General features: G+C 39.5%; 1 protein-coding gene across 3 annotated transcripts in view; it reads right to left on the reverse strand.

Annotated features, from left to right (window-relative positions):
- ECI2 (enoyl-CoA delta isomerase 2) overlaps positions 1-22433 on the reverse strand; it is a 25826-nt gene extending 3393 nt beyond the window's left edge. The window contains exons 1-7 of one of the 3 annotated variants that reach the window (XM_045584231.1): positions 22273-22433; positions 20601-20763; positions 12931-13029; positions 12518-12706; positions 10815-10884; positions 4551-4653; positions 3684-3804 (exon numbers count right to left, since the gene is read on the reverse strand). In XM_045584231.1, the coding sequence (XP_045440187.1) occupies positions 3684-3804; positions 4551-4653; positions 10815-10884; positions 12518-12706; positions 12931-13029; positions 20601-20763; positions 22273-22328 (801 nt within the window). In that variant the 5' untranslated portion in view covers positions 22329-22433. The remainder of the gene's footprint in view (positions 1-3683; positions 3805-4550; positions 4654-10814; positions 10885-12517; positions 12707-12930; positions 13030-20600; positions 20764-22272) is intronic. The other 2 variants (XM_036445777.2, XM_036445779.2) reach the window with 2 other exon arrangements.
- Between the last annotated feature and the right edge of the window lie 1396 nt (positions 22434-23829).

Genomic DNA, 23829 nt, shown 5'->3' on the forward strand with positions numbered 1-23829 from the left:
TCACCACAGCTTGGCAGCTCCTGCATTGAAATAATATACTGTGTAGCCTTTTGTCCTTTTGTAAGCTTCTGTCCTTAGTATGTGGCTTTTGAGAGTCACATGTTGTTGTATGTATGTGTATCCACTGCATAGATGTGTCATAATTTGTTTATCCTTCTATGAGTTGAAGCTATCAGTGTTATTTACAGTATTTTGGCTATTATAAATAAGGTTGTTATGAACACTTGTGTATAAGTCTCTGTAGGAACATGTTTTCAGTTCTCATGGATGGAGTTACTAGGTTGTGTGGTAAATGTATGGTTTAACTTTATAAGAAGCTGCTAAATTATTTTTCAAAGTGGTGTACCATTTAACATTCCCTCCAGCAGTGTATAAGTACTAATTGCTCCATATCCTTCAAAACCTTGTTATTATTAGCCTTTTTAACTTTAATCATTCTAGTAGGTGTGTAGTGGCATCTTGCTGTGGTTTAATTTACATTTCCCTAATGATTAATAATATTATGCATCTTTTCATGTACTTACTAGTCATTTTTATATCTTTCTGGTGAAGTAGCTATTACAAGTTATTTCGCCACTATTTTTTAAATTAAATTATTATTTTTTGATTATTGAGTTAAGAGTTCTTTATATACTCTGGTTACAAGTCATTTTCATAATGGTGTCTTTCTCATATATTATTAAGAGCCATTTATACTTCATTTCTGTGGGCTATTTATGCCTTAATCACCTATTTTTATATTAAGTTGGTGACCTATAACTCTTTAGATGTATTTTTATTTTTTATTTTTTATCATTTTTTTGATCTAGTGAGTCATTTAGGACTGATGTTTCTTGGCGGATTTTTTGTTTAGATGATTTATCCAATGGTGACAGTGGGGTATTAAAGTCCCCTACTATGACGGTATTGCTATCAGTCTCTTCCTTGTTTATTATCTGGGTGTTCCTGTATTGGGTGCATATATGTTTACCAGAGTTATATCTTCTTATTGAATTGCTCCCTTTACTATTATGTAGTGACCTTCCTTATTTCTTGTTATGGTCTATTTTATCAGATATAAGTATTGCAACCCCATCTTTTTTCTCATTTCCATTTGCCTGAAAAATGTTTTTCTATCCCTTCACTCTCAGTCTGTGTCAATCCTTTGTTCTGAGGTGGGTCTCTTGCAGACAGCAAATATATGGGTCATGTTTTCTTATCCATTCAGCTAACCTATGTCTTTTGATTGGTTTAATGTTAGTATTGACAAGTACATGTTTGTTGTCATGTCAGATTTTTCCTAATGTTTGTGTTTCTTCTTGCCTTTCTCTTTCTTCTTTTTACAGCAGTCCCTTTAGCATTTCTTATATTGCAGGTTTGGTAGTGATAAACTCTCTTAACCCCTTTTTGTCTGTGAAGCTCCTGATTCCACCTTCCATTCTGAATGATAGCCTTGCTGAGTATAGTCTTCTTGAGTTCAGGCCTTTGCTTTGCATCACTTTGTATATTTCATTCCATTCCTTTCTGGCCTGGAGTGTTTGTTTCTTTAGATGTATTTTTAAAATATGTTAGAGAGATTAGCCTTTATTATGTAAGTAGAAAAACTATTTTCTCAATCTGTCATTTGTCTCAGTTTTGCCCCAGAGGTTTTTTGATTTTCTTTAAACACTAGGAACAATTTCAAAGTTGGTTATTTAAAATAAGTCATTTTTACTTTTATTTTAATTTTAGAAATACTTATGTATTTTCTTGATAAATATTGACAATATGCAAACAGAATATTTAGGCTCAATTTCCTATTATCAGATACTAGTAGCCCTGCGCATGAATCTGGTAGGTCACTGCCTCAGTCCTGTAGCTCTCCTCCTGCTGCCCCGCCCTCCTGTGGCTCCTCCCACCCCTCCCATACCTTGCTGCCCAGCCCTCTCCTGTAGCTCTGCCACCCACTTGTAATTTGCTGCCCCACCCTCCTGCAAATCCATGATCTGTTGGTTTTGCAGCCGGTCATTACACCTCACAGCATATTAGCATATTGGTAATTAGCATATTCCTCTCTTATTTTATAGGATGGTGTTTTTCTTTTTAAGGAATATTGTTAGAAGGTGTAAATGTATAATGTATGCAGCATATTGATCAAAATAATAAAAGTATATAAAGTTATTAATGTCTTCTCTCCCTTTCTTCTCTCCTTCCTCTCCCAAAAGAAAGCTTATTCAGGAAAATATACTGACAAGTCACATCCTAAGGAACAGAGCTAAAAACTGAAAAAATGAAATGAAAACTAAAAGGCCGACAAACAGCTAATGGGCCACAAACAGGTACATACAAAGCTGACAATGAGTAGCATTTAACTTACTTATAAGCATTATTATAGGTATGCATCTAGTTTATCTGTAGAAATGGCGCAGTAGATGTAGTTTGGGTTTAGTCTGAAGCTCTGGCGTTAGACTGCTGTGACTCTGGGAGTTTCTTAACCACTTTGTGCCACAGATTCCTCATCTGTAAAATGTGGGTGAGGACCTATCTCACAGGACTGTTGTCATTCCCTAATTTAAAATTAAGACCTGTTTTAGTTCTGTTGGATGAATTCTTAGCAGTAGTCATTATTTGTTAAATATTTTACTTTGGGCCAAATCTCTTAGCATTAAAAAAATTTATGTTTAGCCGAAACCAGTTTGGCTAAATAGATAAGAGTGTCGGTCTGTGGACTGAAGGGTCCCAGGTTTGATTCCGGACAAGGGCATGTACATTGGTTGCAGGCACATCCCTGGTAGGGGGTGTGCTGGAGGCAGCTGGTCGATGATTCTCTCTCATCAACGTTTCTAGCTATCCCTCTCCCTTCCTCTCAATAAAAAAAAAAAAATCAATAAAAACAAAACATATATATATGTTTTACCCTACCTGGTTTGGCTCTGGATAGAGTGCTAGCCTATGGACTGAAGGGTTTTGGGTTCAATCCCAGTCAAGGGCACCTACCTGCAAGCAATACCTGGCTCCAGTGTATGTGTATGCAGGAGGCAACCAATCGCTATGTCTCTCTCACATCAATGTTTCTTTCTCTCTGTCTCTTTCCTTCCTTCCACTCTCTAAAAATCAGTGAAAAAATATCGAGTGAGGATTAAAAAAAGTTTGTATTTATATATTTATATATTAGTTACACACACACACACACACACACACACAGTGTCCCCTCAAAATGTATACACACTTTAACAACTGATAGCTCAATTTTGAAAATGAAATGTATTTTCATAAACATTGCCTTTATCATTATTCTAAGTGTGTATATATTTTTGGGAAACACTAATTTCAATTTTAATTCAAATTTATATCATAAGATGAAATTTCCAGAAATCTTTAAAAGGATAATGTATATGACAGTCATTTTGAATACAGGGGGAGAATCAGGACAAGATTTAAATATGATATTTGCCCTTTAAGTAGTGAAGAATGAGACCTCTAAATTCAGGCCAGGTACCCTTCATGCCACCCCTGTTCAAAGCAGATCAATTAATGTTCATTTAACACAAAGAATGTAACCAAAGACTACTGATTTCTGCCTTTGATCAGAAATTTCCACATGAGTCAAATTAGTTGGATTCATTCTTTGGGAAAAATTTCTGTTTACTACTAGCAACAATAATGGAGAGTCAAGGAACTCATTTTTACTGGCATTATTGCTAAGTTTCTGGGAGCTCACCTACCTTGTCAGAGGCATAGACAGCATCAAATAGCCCGAGGGTGGTGACGGAGATTCCCACAGCTGGGCCATTTACCACTGCAATCAGAGGCTTGGGAAAATCTATAAAAGTGTCTACAAAATCCCTACAGAAATAGAAATACAAAAGCATGTTTAAATGTTCTAAAGCAGCATTATGGAAGCATAGGCAAGACAGCAGGACTCTGAAGTAACAAACTCTTCTGGCTAGACTGGGTGTTTCTATGTCACCCAGCTGGGCCTCCCTGTCTTGCCACACCCATGCATCCAGGACAGCCATCTGAATGGCACTTGATGACAGCTTACAAGGTGAGTCCTAGATTCGACCTTGGTTCAAATCTTGTATTGAGGGCATTTAGGTCAGGACTATAAAGCTGCTACGGACTTAAGAGGTTAAGATGGCTGACTGAGCACATGCTGCATATCACAGCTCAGAGGGAATCAGAGATCCTACAGGGATAAACAAGTCAGGAAGACAGGAGCCTCACAGCCTCTGTTTTTTGAGACTACTTAAGTCTCCTATGACCAGCAATCATGGAAGTCACGAATTCCTTTGGCTCCATGATAATTTGCTAAATTCCTCTGCCTCAATATGAGAGAATTTTATTTCCTTTATTTACTAGTTTACTTTTATGCTTTCCAATCACATCTCATGTAGAGCAGAGGATGAATAGATAACAGAAGTTAGAGTGATAGAATGAATGTTGATAAAGGCAGTTTGGAGAAATATGCCGTTCAAAGTCACAATTAATGACATGGACACAAGAAGTATTTATTTTACTTTTGCTCAACTAAATACCACTTTGATCGAATATGGATGAGCCCTCTGGGACCAGAGAAATGGCATTCTCACCTCAGCATAATAGCACTTTGTTTGGCTTTCTCCTCTACTCCACCAGGGGGAATATCGGTGAAGTTGGCCAGATCATTCCCACTAGAGTAATAGTCACCATTTCCTGTAAATAAAATCCACAAGCTCACCATTCATTCATTCTATAATTGTTGAGAATCTATGTACCAGGCTCAGTGCCAAGCACTGGAAACACTGGTGATCCGGCTCTGGTTCTTGCCCCAATTTACAGATCAGTGAGTAAAATAGACATTGATTTTAAAACAGATAAGTGTAAGCAATGCAACTATGACACAAAGGAGTGGTACATGACAAGAATATGCGTATATATAATAGGAGGTTTGGTTTAATCAGGGAGTTTTGGGAGGGAATTTTCTAAGGAACAACTGAACTGAGATCTGAAGGAGAGGCAAGGTTAACTAGAAAAAAGGTGTGAGAAAAATATTCATGCAGAGGAAATAGCATCTGCAAAGGTTTGGTGGAGGGTTTAACCCTGGTGTTTATGATGAGTTCAAAGAAATAACCATTGTAGGGCAGAAAAAACAAGAGGCCAGGGGAAACAGCTGGAGTAGGATTAGGATGAGAATAGGTAGGATAAAGCATGCAAAGCTTTGGAGATCCTTCCTTTGAAGGGCCATTGAAAGTGTTTTCTTTTTGTTTGTTTCAAAGTATAACTTACATACTATAAAAAGACTAGTTTTAAAGACTCAGTTCCATGATTTAAAATGTTTTTATTGATTTCAGAGAGGAAGGAATAGGGAGAGAGAGAAACATCAGTGATGAGAGAGAAGCAATTGGCTGCCTCCTGCATGTCCCCCACCGGGGATCCAGCCTGAAATCTATGCAGGTGCCCTAACTGGGAATTGAACCATGACCTCTTGGTTCATGGGTCAATGTTCAACCACTGAGCCACACTGGCTGGGCCAGGTTTGTGATTTTTGAGAACTATAAATAACTGTGTGATCACAATTCAAAACATCCATCATCCTAGAAAAAGATCCCTTAAACTTCTATCTAACCTTGTCCTGAGGTTCTCTGGCTTCAATTACCATAGTTTTGCCTAGTTTAGAAGTTTATTTAGATGGAATCATATAATATGTACTTTTTTGTGTGTCTTCTTTCTTTTGCTCAACCATGTTTTAAAGATTCACCATGTTATTGTGTGTGTTAGTTACTTATTTCCTTTTATTAATGAATAGCATTTCACTGTATAGTCAACGAGAGGCCTGGTGCATGAATTTGTACATGGATGAGGGGGTTCCTTGATTTGGCCCATGGGGATTGGGCAGAAACTGGCAGTTCAATGCCACCTGCTGCTCCTGCTCATCCTGGTCCCGCTGCATCTGCCACGGGCTTGGGCCCAGTCAGTCCTGATCTGGAGAGGCTCATACTGCTGTGGCAGCACTTGCCAGCTGTGAGCCCTGCACCTTGATATCCATCCTGAGGGGGGTGAGAGAGGGCTGAGATGTGATCAGCTCTCTGGGCAGGTGATGGGATGCCCTTGATGGCCCGGGATCCGGATCCCTCCCATTGACATTCGTGCTGGTTGTTGGGAGCCACCTGGCGGCCACTTTTATATCGTTTCTTCCCTGAGGAGCGTCTAGGAAGAGCAAGCGGCCATGTTGGCCAAGGAGACCAGTGGCGTGGTCCCCCGGTGCCTGGCCCGTTCTCCGGAGATTGGACCTGCAGGACTACTGAGTGAGTGAGTGGCTGCTGGGCTGGTAGGCCACTGGTACGGGCAGTGGGCTGAACGGCATTCTAACTGGGAACACACTGACTAGCAGGGAGAAGCTCCTGCATTGATCATCTGCCTCTTGGTGGTCAGTGTGTGTCATAGTGACCAGTTAACCAGTTGTTTGGTCACTTAGGATTTTATATATATAAATAACTTGTTCATTTATTCACTTATTGTTGAACATTTTAAAGAAATATATTCTTATTAATTTCAGAGAAGGGAGAGGGGGAAAGAGATAGAAACATCAATGATGAGAGAGAATCACTGATTGGCTGCATCCTGCATGCCCCCTACTGGGGATCAAGCCCACATCCTGGGAATGTGCCCTAACTGGGAATGGAACTGGGACTTCCTGGTTCATAGGTTGACACTCTACCACTGAGTCACACCAGCTGGGCTGGATGGACATTTTGTTGTCTTCTGTTTTTGGCTACTGTGAAGTAGGCTACCATGATTGTTTTTTGTACAAGGTGTGTGTGTGTGTGTGTGTGTGTGTGTGTGTGTGTGTGTTTTAATAGATGTATCCTTAATTTATTTTAAATTTTTGCATTGGTATGTCGCTGAACTGATGCATCATTCTATAACAAGTTGCCAACTAATAACTACAAATTATTCTCATATCAGAAATGTCTAAGGGTTCCAGTTGTCCCACATCATCACCAATATTTGGTCTTGTCTGTTTTTGGATTTTAGCCAGTCTAGTAGGTGATGTATCTCATGGTGGTTTTAGTTTGCATTTCTTTGATTAATGATATCAAGAACCTTTTCACTTCTTTTATGAAGTCTCAAGTCTTTATCCAGTTTTTAAATCTGATGGTTCAGCCCTATCTGGTTTTGCTCAGTGAATAGAGTATCAGCCAATAGAAGGATGGGTTCTGGGTTTAGTTCTGGTCAAGGGCACATGCCTGGTTGCTGGCTCCCCAAGTAGAGGGTGTGCAGGAGGGAGCCAATCAGTGATCCTCTCTCATTATTGTTTCTATCTCTTCCTCTCCCTTCCTATCTGAAATTAAAAAAAAAAAAAAAAAATATATATATATATATATATATATATATATATATATATATATATATATTATTTTTAAAAATCTGAGTTCTTATTAATTAGTAGGAGTTCTTTATATATTCTAAATATTAGTCCTTAATCAGATTTTTATATGGCAAATATTTTTTCTCCAGCCTGTAACTTTATATTAATTTTAAAATTTGATAGTCTAATTTGTAAATTGTTTCTTTTATGGCTAGTGCTGTTTTATTGTTTTCCTGTTCAAGATATCTCTGCCTTCCCCAAAGTCACAAAGATATTATTATGTTCTAGAAGCTTTATGTTTCTGGGTTTTATGCTTAGATAAATTAATTTTTGTGTAAGTTCTAAGATGGAATTGAAGTTTATTTTCCCCCATATTGAAACTTAATTGCTCTGGCACCATTTGTTAAAAAAAATTTTTCTTTCTTCACTGAATTGCCATATTGCCACTAAAGAATTTTAAATGGCGAAGGAATAGCTTTTTATTTGTAAAATATTATTTTGAATGTAGTGAGGAGACTGGACTGGGCATGGGGAAAAAAAGCAAAAGGGAGTCAGAGAGACTAGATATGGGCTTACTCAGTTCAGACTGAGTCCATGGTGGCTTGGACCAGAGCAGAGAAGACAGAAAAAAAAAAAAAAAAAATTTGATTTTTCCAGAGAAATTGGTAAAGTGAAATGAGATTAGATTGGACACAGCGGAAGTTGAGGAGGGGACGAGTATTAATAATGAATGCTAAGGGCCTGGCCGGCGAGGCTCAGTGGTTGAACATTGACCTATGAACTAGGAGGTCACCATTCGATTCCTGATCAGGGCAAATACCCTGGTTGCCGGCTTGGTCCCCAGTAGGGGTTGTGCAGGGAGTAGCTGATCAATGATTCTCTCTCATCATTGATGTTCCTATCTCTCTCTACTTTTCCCTTCCTCTCTAAAAATCAATGAAGAATATATTTTAAAAATGACTGCTAGGATTCTGATCTACATAATGGTACTACCACTGTAATTTGGAACACTGAAAAAGACCCAGGTAGAGAGATGTAGGAAGTGACACCCGCACCAGTCTGGAGCCCCAGGGAGCATCCTGGACTAAAGATACCGACATGGGAATCACAGGCTATAGGCTTCTGTTGAAGTGTAGGCATGGATGAGAGGGTCCAGGGAGAACACCGATCAAGAAGGGAAGAGTGTTTAGGGCTAAAACTTCAGGAATACTCCATTTGATGGCCACACAGAAGATGAATTTGCAAAGGTAATCAGAAAGGAAACCAGGGACAGGCTGTGAGAAGAAAGAGCTTGAAGAAGGGAAAGTCAAATAAACCCTGAAAATGTGGACTTGATTATACAACGGTCAGTGGAGACCTAAGCAAAAATGGACATCACGTGGGCTCAAGGGCCAGTTTCAAAGGAAAGATTCAAAGAACATGTTTGATTTGTAAGCAGGGCTTCACACAGTTATATGTCGGGTACTGAGAAGCAAAGAGCTGTATTAATTTCAGCAGTATTACTACATAATAAGTTTGTTCCTCAGTTTCTCCCTTGTTTCCACTAGGAGGAAAAAGTGTCATAAGTTCGGTACTATTTTTAACTATTTCCCAAGCAATAAATCTAATTATAGAAATATATAGAAAATAAGGAGTGAAAACACTATTTATCAAAACTTAATCTTTCAATTTTTTTAAACCTATTAATTAGTGTAATGATAGGGCCTAGTCACATAGGCTTGTTACGAGAAAGCTTAGAAAAATTAAGAAATTAAAAGAAAACTTTAAAAATAATTAAAGTGCTTAGAGTACCTGGAAAACAGAAAGTATCATATAAATATTAACCATTATTATCATTGTTATTAAACGCAGACATTTTACTTTTAGGAATACAGCCTATAGTTTGCATGTTAGTTCTAAGCTATACATCCAAGGATATTTACTACAATACCATTTCAACAGTAAGAGACCAAGTACAATCTACATGTTCATCAATAGTGGAATGATGAATCATGAAATCCAAAAAAATTAATACTTTGTAGTCCTGAAGAGAAAAACTTAGAAGTGTACGTACTTGCAGAACAATTTTTCAGGAAATGTTAAGAAAGGAAGGTGGGTATTATATGTGTGTATTATATGCCTCCTTTTCTTTCTTTCTTTTTTTTTTAAGTGGAGGGAAACAAACACACACACAACTTTCTGAAAGGCATCAAGGAAAACTGAGTTTTTCTAGGAAGCAGGATTGGGATTCCAAAGAGTGAAATTTAGTTTTGTTATGTAAATTTCATATAGTTTTTTAAAAAAACCATTACCTATATTTTACTTTAATTAAGAATAATTCATTTAAAAATATATAATACTCTTCTCCTGTATCAAAGCAATGCTATTTCTAGACTCTTTTTCTTTATTTATTCTCCTAAATTATCTGGGCATACACATGAAATAGGAGAGTCATTTTCAACCCTTCCCTTTTATTCATCCTTTGAATCAGCTGAGTTCTCTCTCTTTCCCCCTCTATTTTTTACTAAGACATATTTGATATCTCTAGATAATAATGTATTTTACAATTGTAATGAAAATTTAAAAAGAAAATCACTCTTGAAAATTTAAAATCACTCATGCCCACAAACAGTAACAGCTACTTCTAACAGGTGTCTGCTGTGTGCCATGCCCTTTACCTTCATTATCCCATGTCATCATCTCAACCATTCACTGGAGTTAGAAAAACACTGTCTTTTCCATTCAGAAGCAGAGGTCACCCACAGGAGTAAGGAGTGAATCCAGGATTTACCTCAAGTTGATCTGAGTCCTCACCATGCATATGCCCCTTCCAAATCCAACGACTTTCATTTTCCATGTTTTCATCAGCCCAGGTCCATGGGCATCCATCTTATTTTCCAGTATAATCACAATACTGATATAATTTTATTTTTTTAATATCTTTAACATTTTCTATCCTGTTGATCTTTAGAATTATACTTTTGGATGCTTGTGCAATATACAGTCTAGTGGATGTTCTATAATTTGCTTCATTATTCTATTATGGTAACATATTTAAAATATTTTCACAAAGTAATGCTGCAAAGATTACTTTTCTCATATTATTGGCAAGTACCCAAGTTTAGTACCAATACTTTTCTTACCTATTTGTATCTGCTTTTTATAAATATCAATTTGTGCCTATTAAAATTTTCATATATTTAAGAATTAGATTATCTTAGTATTGGGCAAGATCTTAGAGCTTATGTACTCAGTTTCCTATCTAGTAGGAAATACCCCAAAATAGAAATTTAATTAAGACATCTAAGAAAAGTTTTGCTCTTCCTCAACTACTTGTAAATCTCCCAGGCTCACTGCTGAACTCTAATACCCAGTTAACCCCTGTTTTCCCTTTGCCAAAATATCTCATATATCCAATGTTGCCTCAATGTCTTTGGAATATCTATGTGAATTTCCCATGCATGTATTACACTTTGATTTTCTCATTATAAACAAATAAACAAAAGGAATCTAAGAAATGACTTACCTGTTACAACAGTTATGGTGGAGTCATCCTTGCTTGCAGCTTTAAGTGCAAGCATGATTTCTTGATACATCTATGAAAAGGGAAGATGAGGACAAAGAACCCTGAAGATGGTAATCATTATGGGATGGATTCCCTAAATGTCAGTCTGCAAGCCTACTCTCTGCAAAGTGCCAAACATTTATGTTGGTTGTATTTAAGTAATCAAAAAGTCAGCCCAATACACTTGAAGGGCTTTTTATTCCTTTTATGATTGCTTGTATTATGTATCAAGTGCTTTAGTGGATGCTTTTTCCAAAAGTGAACAAATAAGACACAATCCTTGAGCCTGTGAAATAGAGGGGTTTGCCCTAAAAGGGGTGGAAAGTACAAAGTAATAGGAAACTCAGAGAAGGTGTGATATTTATCTAGGGTGCATATTATGGGAAGTGGCCAGAGAAAGATTTCCTTAAAGCAATTTTTCAATTACAACCTCAAGAAAGAGCATGAGTAGGTCAGGTATCCAGTCCGGGAAATGTTAAGGATGCTAAAAGACTGGGATTTCCAAGACACTGTAAGGATAGTGAAGGACAATAGGCCCAATATTTTAAATCTGCAACATTGCTGAAAATATTGGATGTGTAGTTATCACTTTTAATGCATTTAAAGCAGGCAGTTTCTACCTTACATGAGACTTCAAGTTGGGAGATGACGAAGAAGGCTGATATTTATAGATATACAGACACTGAGAAAAATATGTGCGAATTTTTCAAAATATATGAATAAAGGTAAAATCTTTGCACTGAGGGGGGAATGAGGAAGTCATTCCATTATTATAGTTATTATGTCACAGTAGGACAGGATTACTGGTAAGAGCCAAGATTAGGAGATAGATATATCAGGGTTTTGGGTTAGATTTCCGCCATATTAATCATGTGAATTTGAACAACTAGGCTCTTTGTAGGAAGTGGAAATGGCCGATACATACTAGGCTCTGTAAAGAGTAGCTAGTATTATTATTAACAAGATACTATAGAAAGGAGTCAGGATAAAAGGAAAAACAACTTTGAGAACCAAATGTTTTATTAATTGGTTGGATAATTAATATCCAATTTCATGAAATTCTTATTTAAGATATAAATGATAAACCCAATGAAAGGGGTCATGGCCCTCTCAAATTTTACTCCTAGCGCAGCACCAAGCATCCAATTAACTCCCTATCACTTTTTTTCAAGGTGAAAGGTCTAACATGCTTATTTTTATTATTATTCTAATTCAATGACAGATTCAAAGACTAAAGTTGCTCTTGGGAAGTAGCACATTTCAAGCAGAGATGGGTTATAATTGATTTTAGATGAAGTCCTGCTCTCCTTTCTCCCTCTACTTATACAAAATAAAGCTTAAGACAGGTAAGCAGGGCTCACTCTCAAGCCTGTGACATAAAATACTTCTGGGGACGGTCTATGCCAACCTCAGAGGACCTCTACACACATTCTCTCACATTAATGTATGTTTCATTTATATTGATTTATCTGTGCTTCCATCATGGGGGAAGCTCACAAATTCTAATTAATGAGGGCCTACCTCATTTGTGTGAAGAAGCAGCCACAATTACTAACCTTTCTCCAAAAATCAAATGATACAAAAACAGGAATGATGCTGAAACACTGGTTTTTGAGTATAGTAGCCGGGGTGGGGGGAAGAACTCTAGAGAAGGTAAATGTCACCTGGGTGCTGATTGCATTCTTTCTGGTGGGCCGGTTGAACATGATCTTTGTGATGCCATCTTCGGAGGTCACCACCAGGTTTTCATATTCCTGTTGTTCCCTGTCCGCTCCAGGCTTCCCTTGGCTAGAGGACTCAGATGAAGAACTCAAACTGGAAACCAAATCTACGTAGTTCTGCCTGGCCGTTTCCTGAAGAGAAGATGACCAATAACTTAAGCCCATGATCAACAAATAAGCATTTGGAGAAACGTACTATGCTAATAAGTGGCACCTTGCAATGTAGAAAGAGGTTCTGATTCAACAGAATTATATTAAGACCGTAAGGGCTCCATCTATAATGGATTGATAATGAGAAACACACAACTTCCTAAAGGAGTACAGCAAGTAAAATAAAAGCAAAGTAACACACTTACCTTGGGCAGACTGCCTAGAGCATTCCATGCATCCCATTTGGCCTTATTAATAAAGTCAAACACACCTGGTTTGGGCATATTGCAAGGTCCTTCTGTGGCCTGTGAAAAGGAGAGAGGCAAGTTTTTAGCTAAATATCCAAGTAAACTGGAGCCTTAGAGTTTAAGATCCATAAAATGCACGAGGATGAATGTGCCTTCCTGCCCAACTACTTTCACAAGGTACATAAATGGATCTGAACTCCCTTGTCTTTTCTTTGGTGCTGTTGCTAAAAATGCTGGAGAGAGAAAGTGTGCTATTGCATGTGAATCCCTGAAATAAGTTATAACGGCCTACATATGAAAATACTGCAAGATAAACGTTGTGGGTAAGCACTTTTCAAAAATTCTAAAAGTTCATTAGTTTTAAATTGACAATCACATTTTTCACATATAATTGAAATATTCAAGCAAACAACCTTTAAAGGTAATTAGCCAATATGCATTTAGAAACTCACGTATATTCTAAAAGCCCATTCAAGGGTACAAAACTACCACTAACTCAGTGGTGGATTTCTGGTGACTGAGTAACAGAGTTGTAGCTGAGGGAGCAGGAGGGGGCTGTCAGAGCCACGGGCCCTTAGGAAACTGAACCAAAGGACATATGAATAGAAAGCAAAAAGCAACTAGACTTATTGTTTGAGGGTAATGAGTGTTTTGAGATGAATAAAATATCCTACCTACCTCATCAACTACTTTTCAGAAATGGCAATTTAAGACTCCACTTAATAACTACATTTAAAAAATGTTAAATTACATAATACAATTAGCTAAAAGAGAAAATAAGAGCTTTGAAAAACAAAGGCAGTAAATAAAACTTAACACTGTCCAAAAGCAAAGAAACAAAAGTGTAAGAGTTAACCACCTCAGAAATTAGAGGCAATAAAGTCTACAAAACTTCCCCTATTTCTAATGCCAAGTTCAAGGTTGGAGGACTCCTATTACCACTCTCGGGTTCAGAAATATGCTGGAATGACCCACAGAACTCACTGAAAGCTGCTCTACTCACAAATACAATTTACTGCCAGAAAAGAATACAGATTAACCTCAGCAAGGGAGGAGATGCATAAGGTGAAGTCTGGGGAAGTATACCCCTCCCACCCACTGTGGAGTCAGGACAGTGTACCTCTCCCAGAATCGACATCTGATGACACACATGAATGTCCATCACCTACCAGGGAAGCTCACCCAAGTCTCAGTGTTCAGAGTTTTCACCATGAGCTCCATCAACATTGAATATGTAACTGAAGTCCCACTCTAAATCACATTGTTACTGTTTTATGGCCAGTCCCACTCTAAATCACAGTTAGATTCTGCAGGCAGACACTCCTATCAGGCATGGCATTTCAAGGGACTAGGTATTAGGTATCTAAGGTAATCTTGACCAGAAGCCAAGAACAAAATGAACAAGCAATTTTATCTTTTTGGTAGGAATGGTTCATGCTAATCTCAACAAGAGAATAACATAACACACAGGAGCCCTAGTCTTTAGACATTGCAACTTAAAAATTTACATTTTAAAATTTTGTTATAAAAATTTTTAAAAATACACAAAAATAAAATATTAGAATGAATTCCCAATACTCGTCACCCAATCAACAACTATCATTTTTGCCATACTTGCTTCCTCCATCTTTTTTCTTTTTTGTTTTATTTTAGTGAACTCCCAAATACCATTCAATTTCATTCCTACATTTTTTTTTTTTTTAAATCCTCACCTTAGGATATTTTTTCCCATTGATTTTTAGAGAGACAGAGGGAGAGAGACATCAATGTGAGAGAGAGACATCTATTGGTTGCCTCCTGCATGAAGCCTGGAAGCGGAGCTGGGGCTCCTGTAGTCCAGGAAGGCGTCCTTGACTGGGAATCAAACCTGCGACCCTTTGATGTGTGTGCAGACACTCTAACCACTGAGGACATCTGCTAGGGCACATCCTACATTATTAAAAAAAAATAAAAAAAATAAAAATATATATATATATATATATATATGATTGATTTTTTTGTTTTTAATATGTTTTTATTGAATTTTTACAGAGAAGAAGAGAGAGGGACAGAGAGTTAGAAACATCGATGAGAGTCATCAGTCAGCTGCCTCTTGCACACCCCCTACTGGGGATGTGCCCACAACCAAGGTACATGCCCTTGACCTGAATCGAACCCGGGACCTTTCAGTCTTCAGGATGATACTCTATCTACTGAGCCAAACTGGTCTCAGCTGTTATTGATTTTTTTATAGAGAGGAAGGGAAAGGGATAGAGTTAAAAATATCGATGAGAGAGAAACTCTGATCAGCTGCCTCTTGCACACCTCCCACTGAGGATGTACCCACAACCAAGGTACATGCCCTTGACCAGAATCAAACCTGGGATCATTCAGTTTGCAGGCTGAGGCTCTATCCACTGAGCCAAACCAGCCAGGGCCCTACATTATTTTTTTTTTTAAAGCCTCACCTGAGGATATTTTTCCATTGATTCTTTAGGGAGAGTGGAAGGGAGGGGGAGAGACAGAGAAAGAGAAACATCAATGCCAGAGAGACACATAGATTGGTTGCCTCTTGCACACACCTGGACACACCCTGACCAGGACTGGGATCAAGCCTATATACATGCCCTTGACCAGAATTGAACCAAGGAACCTTCAGTCTAAAGGCCAACATTTTATCTACTGAGCTAAACTGGCTAGGGCACACTCTACATTCTTAATATGAATTCAAAAGGGTGTGGTGGTGGTGGGGTAGGATCAGCATTTTCTTATTTAACCACCATACTATTAACAGTTTCTATTCAGTCCATAGTCAAATTTTCTTTTTTTTTTAAGTCTTTATTCAGATTATTACAATTGTTCCTCTTCCCCTTCTCCCCCATAGCTCTGGAGCATTGTCAGTCCACTCCCTTTCTATGCCCCTGATTCTATTATATTCACCAGTTTATTCTGTTCATCAGATTTTTTATTCACTTGATTTTTAGATTCACTTGCTGATATGTATATGTTTTTCAAAATTTTTATCTTTACCTTTTTCTTCTTCCTCTTCTTAAAGAATACCTTTCAGCATTTCATATAATACTGGTTTGGCAATGATGAACTCCATTAATTTTTCTTATTTGTGAAGCTCTTTATCTGACCTTCAATTCTGAATGATAGCTTTGCTGGGTAGAATTATCTTGGTTGTAGTTTCTTGCTATTCATCACTTTGAATACTTCTTGCCACTCTCGTCTGACCTGCATAATTTCTCTTGAGGAATCAGCTGACAGTTGTATGGGTGCTCCCTTCTAGGTAGCTATTATAACTGTTTTTCTCTTGCTGTTTTTAATATTCTCTCTTTGTCTTTTGCTCTTGGTACAGTGGTGCCTCACACAACGAACTTAATTCGTTCCAGGAGCAAGTTTGTTATGCGAAAAGTTCATTATGTGAATCACGTTTTCCCATAACAATACATGTTAAAAAAAATAATTCGTTCTGTAGCATAAAATATGCTAAGATGACATAAAAAAGATAAATTTTTTGTTATTATTTTTATTTAGATACATCTAAAAACATAATTTTTTTTAAAAAAACACACATTTTTTTAATTTTAAGACAGACTAAGTAGAGTCTACCGAATCTTGCACATCTTCATCCATTTTCTGCTTTTTGGCTGATGGTTTCATGAAAAACCTGTCCAAAGTCGTTTGTTTTTCTCTTTTCTCCAACATCTGCCGGAAATAACGGACAAGAGTATCGGAGTAAAGATCGTTGATCCTGTTTGCTTCAGCTGAATCCGGATAGTGGGCATTGGTAAACTCCTGAACTGCTTTCCATTTGACCAGGATGTTCTTGATGTCAGCAGTTGGGATTGGTTGATTGTTTGATTGTTGCTCCTCGTTATCAGATGACGCTTCCCTTTGAGCATTGTCCTGTTGCTGGACCAGAAGTGCTTGGAGCTCTTCAGTTGTCAGCTCTTCTTCGTGTTCCTCAATAAGCTCCTCTACATCCTCTTCCTCTACCTTCCCCTTCCTCGTGGATTGAAGACCTATGTTTTTCATGAAATAGTTTTGATACTCCTTTGGCTACTTTGGCTGATTTGATTGCATCCTTATTTGTCAAAATGGTGAAAATGGTGGTCTTGCTGAGGCCAAACTCTTTGACGAGGTCACACTGTTTTACCCCACATTCACTCCTTCTAATTATTTCCTGTTTCATTTCAACAGAAATCACCTTCCTGCTTTTTTTAGAAGCCATGATATAAAAAAAATATTGAGTTTAACTTAAAAGGACGACTGCCGTGATACGTGCGTGATTTAATTCGTAATGAAGAACGATTGCCGCGATACGTACTTAAGTTAAGCGCAGTGACTAATGACTGCCTGCAGTGCCTGCGCGGAAGGATGCAATACATCGGCAGCGATCGTGGAAGCTCGGGCGAAGCAGTCATGGAAGCTCGGGCAAAGCGGTCGTGGAAGCTCGGGCGACTTCGTTGTGTGAAACGAAGTTCGTTGTATGAATAATGAAATGAAGTTCGTTGTGTGCAGCGTTCGCTGTGCGAGGCGTTCTTTATGCGAGGCACCACTGTATTTTAATTATGATGTGTCTTGGTATGGTCCTCTTTGGATTCCTCTTGTTTGGGGTTCTGTATGCTTCCTGGACTTGTAAGTCTATTTCTTTCACAAGGTGGGGGAAGTTTTCAGTCATTATTTCTTCAAATAGGTTTTCAGTATCTTGCTTGCTCTCTTCTTCTGGGACCCCCATAATTCTGATGTTTGGGACAACGCTTGAAGTTGTCCCAGAGCTTCCTTACCCTATCTGCATATTTTTGGATTCTTTTTTCTTTTCCTGTTGGGTGTGTTTTGGTTCTTTGTATTTCAAATCTTTGACTTGATACTGGCAATCCTCTAATATGCTGTTGAATCTCTGTACATCATTTTTTATTTCAGTCAGTGTATGCTTAAATTCTAGTTCATCCTTTTTCATATCCTCGAGAGTCTCACTAAATTTATCAGCAGTTTCTAGAAAATTCTTGAAAACCTTATAACGGTAGTTTTGAACTCTATATTCAGTAGTTTGCTTTCTTCCATTTCTGTGTGTGTCTTTGTCTCTGCATTTTGGCTGCTTCCCTGAGTTGACAGAGTGGGTTTGTGTCCTATAGGACCCAGTGGCTCAGCCTCCACAGTTACCTGAGGTGGACATTTTTGGTGCACCTCTTTGTGGGCTGTGTGCACAGTCTTGTTGTAAAGCCTTTGTTGTTGTTGGTGTCACTGGGAGGAATTGAACTCCAGGCCAGTTGGCTGTGAGGATCAACTATGTCTACAATGGGAGAACTTTGGTGCTGGAACACCCTTATGGGGTAAGACTTGCTTCAGTGGTGCTTTGGTGCTCACTGAGTCTGCCCCCTGGATGTCCCCTTATGGATCTAAGGAGTTGTAATCTGGATGGTCCTATTCTGACCCCTGGGTACACTGGCTCTTGGATTTCCAAGGAGGTGCTAATTTAGCCTCTGCCCAAGGCCATGGAGAGATCTGCAGATTTCTCTTCTTTGGGTTTTAAAAGTGTCCAGATGAGGCCCAAGTGTGAAGCAAGGCAAGCTGCTGTGGGGCCTGAGCTGCCTTTTGGATGTTCTGGGTCTCTCCGACTCAGCTGCAGTTTGTTAGGTAAGTTTAGATTTCAAAGGACCAGGCCATTCATATGCAAAAGCCTCTGTGCACAGCTTGGATGGAGAGAAGTTTCAGGGCAGAGCAAACAGCAATGGCTTCCCATCAGCCCTGCCCTAAGAGGCCTCCAGGTCTCAGTGTCCCTTGGTAATCACTGCAAGCACCTCTGAGAGAAAGCCACCCTCGAGTTCTGTCCGAAGCCAGACAGTACAGTTTATCCCTGTATGAGTCTGGGTCCCCAGAGTCTCGCTTGAAACTGGAGTTCAGAGCAATTGGGAGCTTGTGTGTGTCTGCGGATTGAAAGAGCCAGCTGTGTACTCAGTTGCCAGCCCTCTCTGTACACGTGCCTCCATACTCTACACTTTACTTCCAAAGCTTCTCTGAGTCTTAGTGTGCTTTTCTCTTTCCTTCTACCCTGTTTCCCCAAAAATAAGACAGTGTCTTATATTAATTTTTGCTCCCAAAGATGCCCTAGGTCTTATTTTCAGGTGATGTCTTATTTTTCCATGAAGAAGAATATGGTACACATTTATTGTTAAATGAAAATAAAGGAAATTTATTACCTGTATACGGTATGGTAGTACGGTAGTTGTCAACACAAACCAGACAAACTGTGAATCCTACAGTATCAAGAATTAACTCATTTATTCAATGACAATCATATCATATCTTCTGGAACATCATCATAACAATCCAATTCCTGCCAAAACCGGTTTGGCTCAGTGGTAGAGCATCGGTCTGCGGACTGAAAGGTCCCAGGTTCGATTCCGGTCAAGGGCATGTACATTGGTTGCAGGCACATCCCTGGTGGGGGGTGTGGAGAAGGCAGCTGGTTGATGTTTCTCTCTCATTGACGTTTCTAGCTCTCTATCCCTCTCTCCTTCTCTTTGTAAAAAATCAATAAAATATATTAAAAAAAAAAATCCAATTCCTGAATTTTCTGGTGAATTTCTTGTGACTCCATTTCTTTTAGAATCAGTGGACCAAATCTCTCATGTTTAGCCTAGGAGGGCCTTATTTTCGGGGGATGCCTTATATTTCACTCAGAAGGAAACCTGTAAGTAGGTCTGATTTTCAGAGGATGCCTTATTTTCGGGGAAACATGGTAGTTGTAGAATTTCCACTCAGCCAGCCTTCTTGAAGTTCTGGATGATGTCCGTTTTGTCTTTTAGTTGTAGTTTTGAAGTGGTTGTGCGCGGCAGCAAGTTCAGGTGTTTACCTATGCCACCATCTTGGTTTCTCTCCATATTCAAATTTTCTCAAAACAACTTTTTCAGTTAATTTATTCTAAACAGCAGCCAAATAGGGTCTACACATTTGGTTGTTACATCCTTCAAGTCTCTTTTCCTCTAGAGTGGTCCTGAGGGGTTACTTTTTGCCTTAACAGGGTTTGAAAGTATAATAAACAAACACATGTATACTACTGTGAGTTCACACAAGTGGAATGGTTTTAAAATAGAGCAATTGCAGCAATTGCAGAAAAGTTGCTTGTACAACTTGTTCCTGGAACCTTTGCCTGTTTGTGAACTGGCAAAGTAATTTTTGGACTGGGGCAAAGCAATTATTTGTAAAATTACAGGAAAGCAGACACCTGAGCCATAGGAAAAATTCTATCTTTCTAAAGATAGAATCAGTAACTCAACTGAAGACAGAATGAGTGTCAACACCAATACAGATCACTTTCCTTTATTCATGTAATCATTTCCCTTCATTTTCTTATAAAAACAAAACAAAAAACACACAAACAAAAAAAACCCCGTGCCTTCACCTTGTAATTTGGATGCAATTTGTGTTTCTGCCTGACTCTGTACCCTGAATTGCAATTCTGCGATCTCAAATAAATACTTGGTGCTTTTCACTTTGACATTTTATTTCTAGGTTAATACACTCTAAAGGCAGCAAAACAAACCCTAAAAATAATAAAGCTGAATTTCAGTAAAACAGCATATCAATTTGAGGAGCCTTCTGCTCAAAACATTAACTTATATCAGACCATAGATATTTACCTGCTTATATAGTGCATAGAGTTTTAGCTTCACTTCATTTCCTGGGTCCTTCTTCAACAGTTTTACCTGATTCATTGCATTTTCAAAGTCGTCCTGACTGGCTCTCATTGCTGTTCCACTCAAGTGCAACTGAAGTGATGGGAAACTAAAGACCTGCAGAGGACTGCAAACAGGCAGACTGATTTCTAATTATCCCCAACCCTTACATACTCAAATGCTATGTTTCTCTATAAATATTTTCCCTATACTTGCCCAGCAAGCTGGGAGCAAAGGTCAGTGGTTTCCAAAATGATCCCTAGATAAGAAATCAATACAGAAGCTAACTGTAGTAAGTTTAAAGTAACAGTAAAAGAAGCTACTATCCAGCACATTATTTGTAGCAATTCAAATTAAATACTGCACGGATACTGCAGATTTGGCTCCAGACCACCACAATAAAGTTAGTTTTGCAATAGAGCACATTCTCATCTTTTGGCTGGTGGAGGGTCTTGCCTTCAGTTTGTAAAAAGAATGCAACACCTGTTAAGTGCAACAAAGTGCGATAAAATGAGGTTTTGCCCCAAGCAAGATGTAAATGAAAAGCATACAGGGTAGAAGAAAGCAGGAGACTAAGACCAAGGGGTAAAGTGCACTGAAAGAATTTAGTGGTTTGTATCCCAAAGCCTAGAAACAGCCTCAGCACTCGCTGACTTAACAATGAGCAGACACAGACTCACTCCTAACCCTACTATGTTTTAACCACACAGCTAGAATAGCAAGCACCGCAGGCCAAGTTCTTAAGCTCACACAGCAGAGGGAAGAGGAAAATTCAGTGCACAATATTGAGGCCACAAGCCTCAATAAATGGATGTTCACAGTGATGATCTTGAATAATAAAGTTAATTGCATCAAAGATGACAAAATAATAGTTACAAATAATGCCCAAACACTTCCTCTGCAATAATGTAACCTACAAAGAGTAGGATGAAGTTCAGGATCAAGCACTGAGATATTAGTCTGTAATTCAATAAAACTGGTCTTCAATAAGTTTTATACTAAATATTTGACCTACTGTTGGTTTTCTTCCCCCTGGGAAAACACTGTACCCTACAGGAATATGGCACCTGGCAGATTCCAAGTAGAAAACGAAAGTTAAAAAAAGTCCAAATAAGGCTTCAATGTGCAAGTTCTCACAAACTATAGTGCAAACATTTATTTTTAAAATAAAGTGAGTTTTTAAAAATTACAAAACACCATTTAAATACAGAAAATCGAGAAAATAAAACTCCACTCCCACAAGGCAACCACCATGTTCCAGGGTTTTTTGATTCCTACGGGTTTGTACATGGTTTGTACACCCCGCCATCTAGCATCACAGAAGTATTCTCCAAAAAGCAAACGGTTTACACTGACAATAGGACTTGCGTTTCTACAGCAAACCAGGCAGCATGTCAGTAGTTCGCAGCCCACAGCAGACGGGGTGCGCAGAACCGGAACAGCAGCCACCGCAGGCCCCTTTGCCCTTTGCGGCCCAGGAGCCGGGTGCGCCTTTCCGACTCCCTCCTCTCCCCCCTCAACCCTACAAGCAAAACCCTGATTCTGCGGAGACAAGATACAGAGAGGGAGCTCCCGTGGCGGCGACCCCGCAAGGACAGCGGCGTCCCACGGTGCCCGACCCGGGCTCAGCACTTACCTCAGGACTGCGCTCCGACACCAGTTCCGGGCCAGCCTCCCCGCCACTCCCGCCATAGCGACCCGGGGGCGTGGAGGAACTCTGGGGGTGGGGCTGGGCTGGGCTGGGGCGGAACCGGCGCGGGATGGGGTGGGCGAGGGAGTGCGGGGCGCGGGGCAAGGGCAGGAGGGCGAACTGTGGGGACACAATAGGGGCGGGGCCGGCGCGCGGGGCGGGGCTGAGAGGGGGAGCGGGGGCGGGGCTGAGAGGGGGAGCGGGGGCGGGGCTGAGAGGGGGCGGGGGTGGGGCGGGGCGGGGGCGGGGACGCGCTAGGTCATTGCCTCCTTTGCTGGTGTGGGAATTGAGGTCCAGAAAACATTAATTAGGTGACTTTCCCAAAGTGGTCAAAGTCCTGATTCAACCTCCTGCCCGGGGTCGAAGTCCCATGTAATTTTATTATTCCGTGCAGACGGCCCGTTATGATTTGTGCTTCATCAGGCAAATCTAGGTAATAGTGTGGGGGCAAGATTGAAGGCCAAGTACAACAGTTTCGACTTATTCTAAATATTTTCTCAGATATTACAAGATGATGGTTGGTAGGCTGAGCTGAGTCTCTCAAAGACCCTGACCCCACTCCCAGGCTGAGTTAGGTGACCCTCGGAAGTAATGGGTACACTACTCAGAAATTGAAGATTCTGGGAGATTCAGTGGGCTCCAGAAGATGAAACTCCTCTCACAGAAACATTATTAATATTTTTAAAAGTCCCTTATTGAGAAGTAGGTTTGGGTTACGAACCCTTTTATAATATAAGTGAACTTTTCTGGGCTTATGCCTCTTATATTTCACATAGAAAAGTGGGGTGTGGGAAATTAGTTCTTTACCAAAGTATAATTTAACAAATATAGAAGGAGCAAGTGTCAAAGATTGACTTAACTTAATAATTAGGGAATGAGAGTAAAAACAAAATTTGAAAGACTAGCTTATATAGTTAGTGTAAAAATGCTGGAATAGATTGCCAAGTTAGATACAAAAATGATTAATGTCTTACAGAACAATAAAACCATAACCTTTGAGGAACCCCCTACCCTCCTTGGACAAATTATAATATTTGCATCTCTACCAGCTGTCATTTACTAAAGACCAGGTAGATGGCAGTGTTTGAGGGAGGGGAGAGGGTTGGGAAGACATTACTGGCGGAGAATGTCCACCTTGGTGTATTAAACTGCTATCAGGAGTGCAGGCCACGCCATTTAAACATGGTGACCATGGCTTTATGGTGAAGAGAGCAGTTATCAGAAAAGGGAACCATTGTGAGTGGGTTAGATGCTCCACCGAGCCTGAAGATCTTTGTATTCATTCTAAGGATTTTGGATTTTGTGTTGAGAGCAATGGAGAGCCACTGAAGATACAAGTAGTTTGTCTGGTTATCCATTTCCCTAGTGTAATCATAAGAAATGCAGAAGCCCCGCCCCCGCTCCCCCTCTCAGCCCCGCCCCCGCTCCCCCTCAGCCCCGCCCCCGCTCGCTGGCCTCGCCCCTATTGTGTCCCCACCGTCCGCCTTCCCGCCCTCGCCCCGC

The sequence above is a fragment of the Pipistrellus kuhlii genome, unplaced genomic scaffold (genome assembly GCF_014108245.1).
Source record: "Pipistrellus kuhlii isolate mPipKuh1 unplaced genomic scaffold, mPipKuh1.p scaffold_m20_p_2, whole genome shotgun sequence".
NCBI classification, from domain to species: Eukaryota; Metazoa; Chordata; class Mammalia; order Chiroptera; family Vespertilionidae; genus Pipistrellus; species Pipistrellus kuhlii.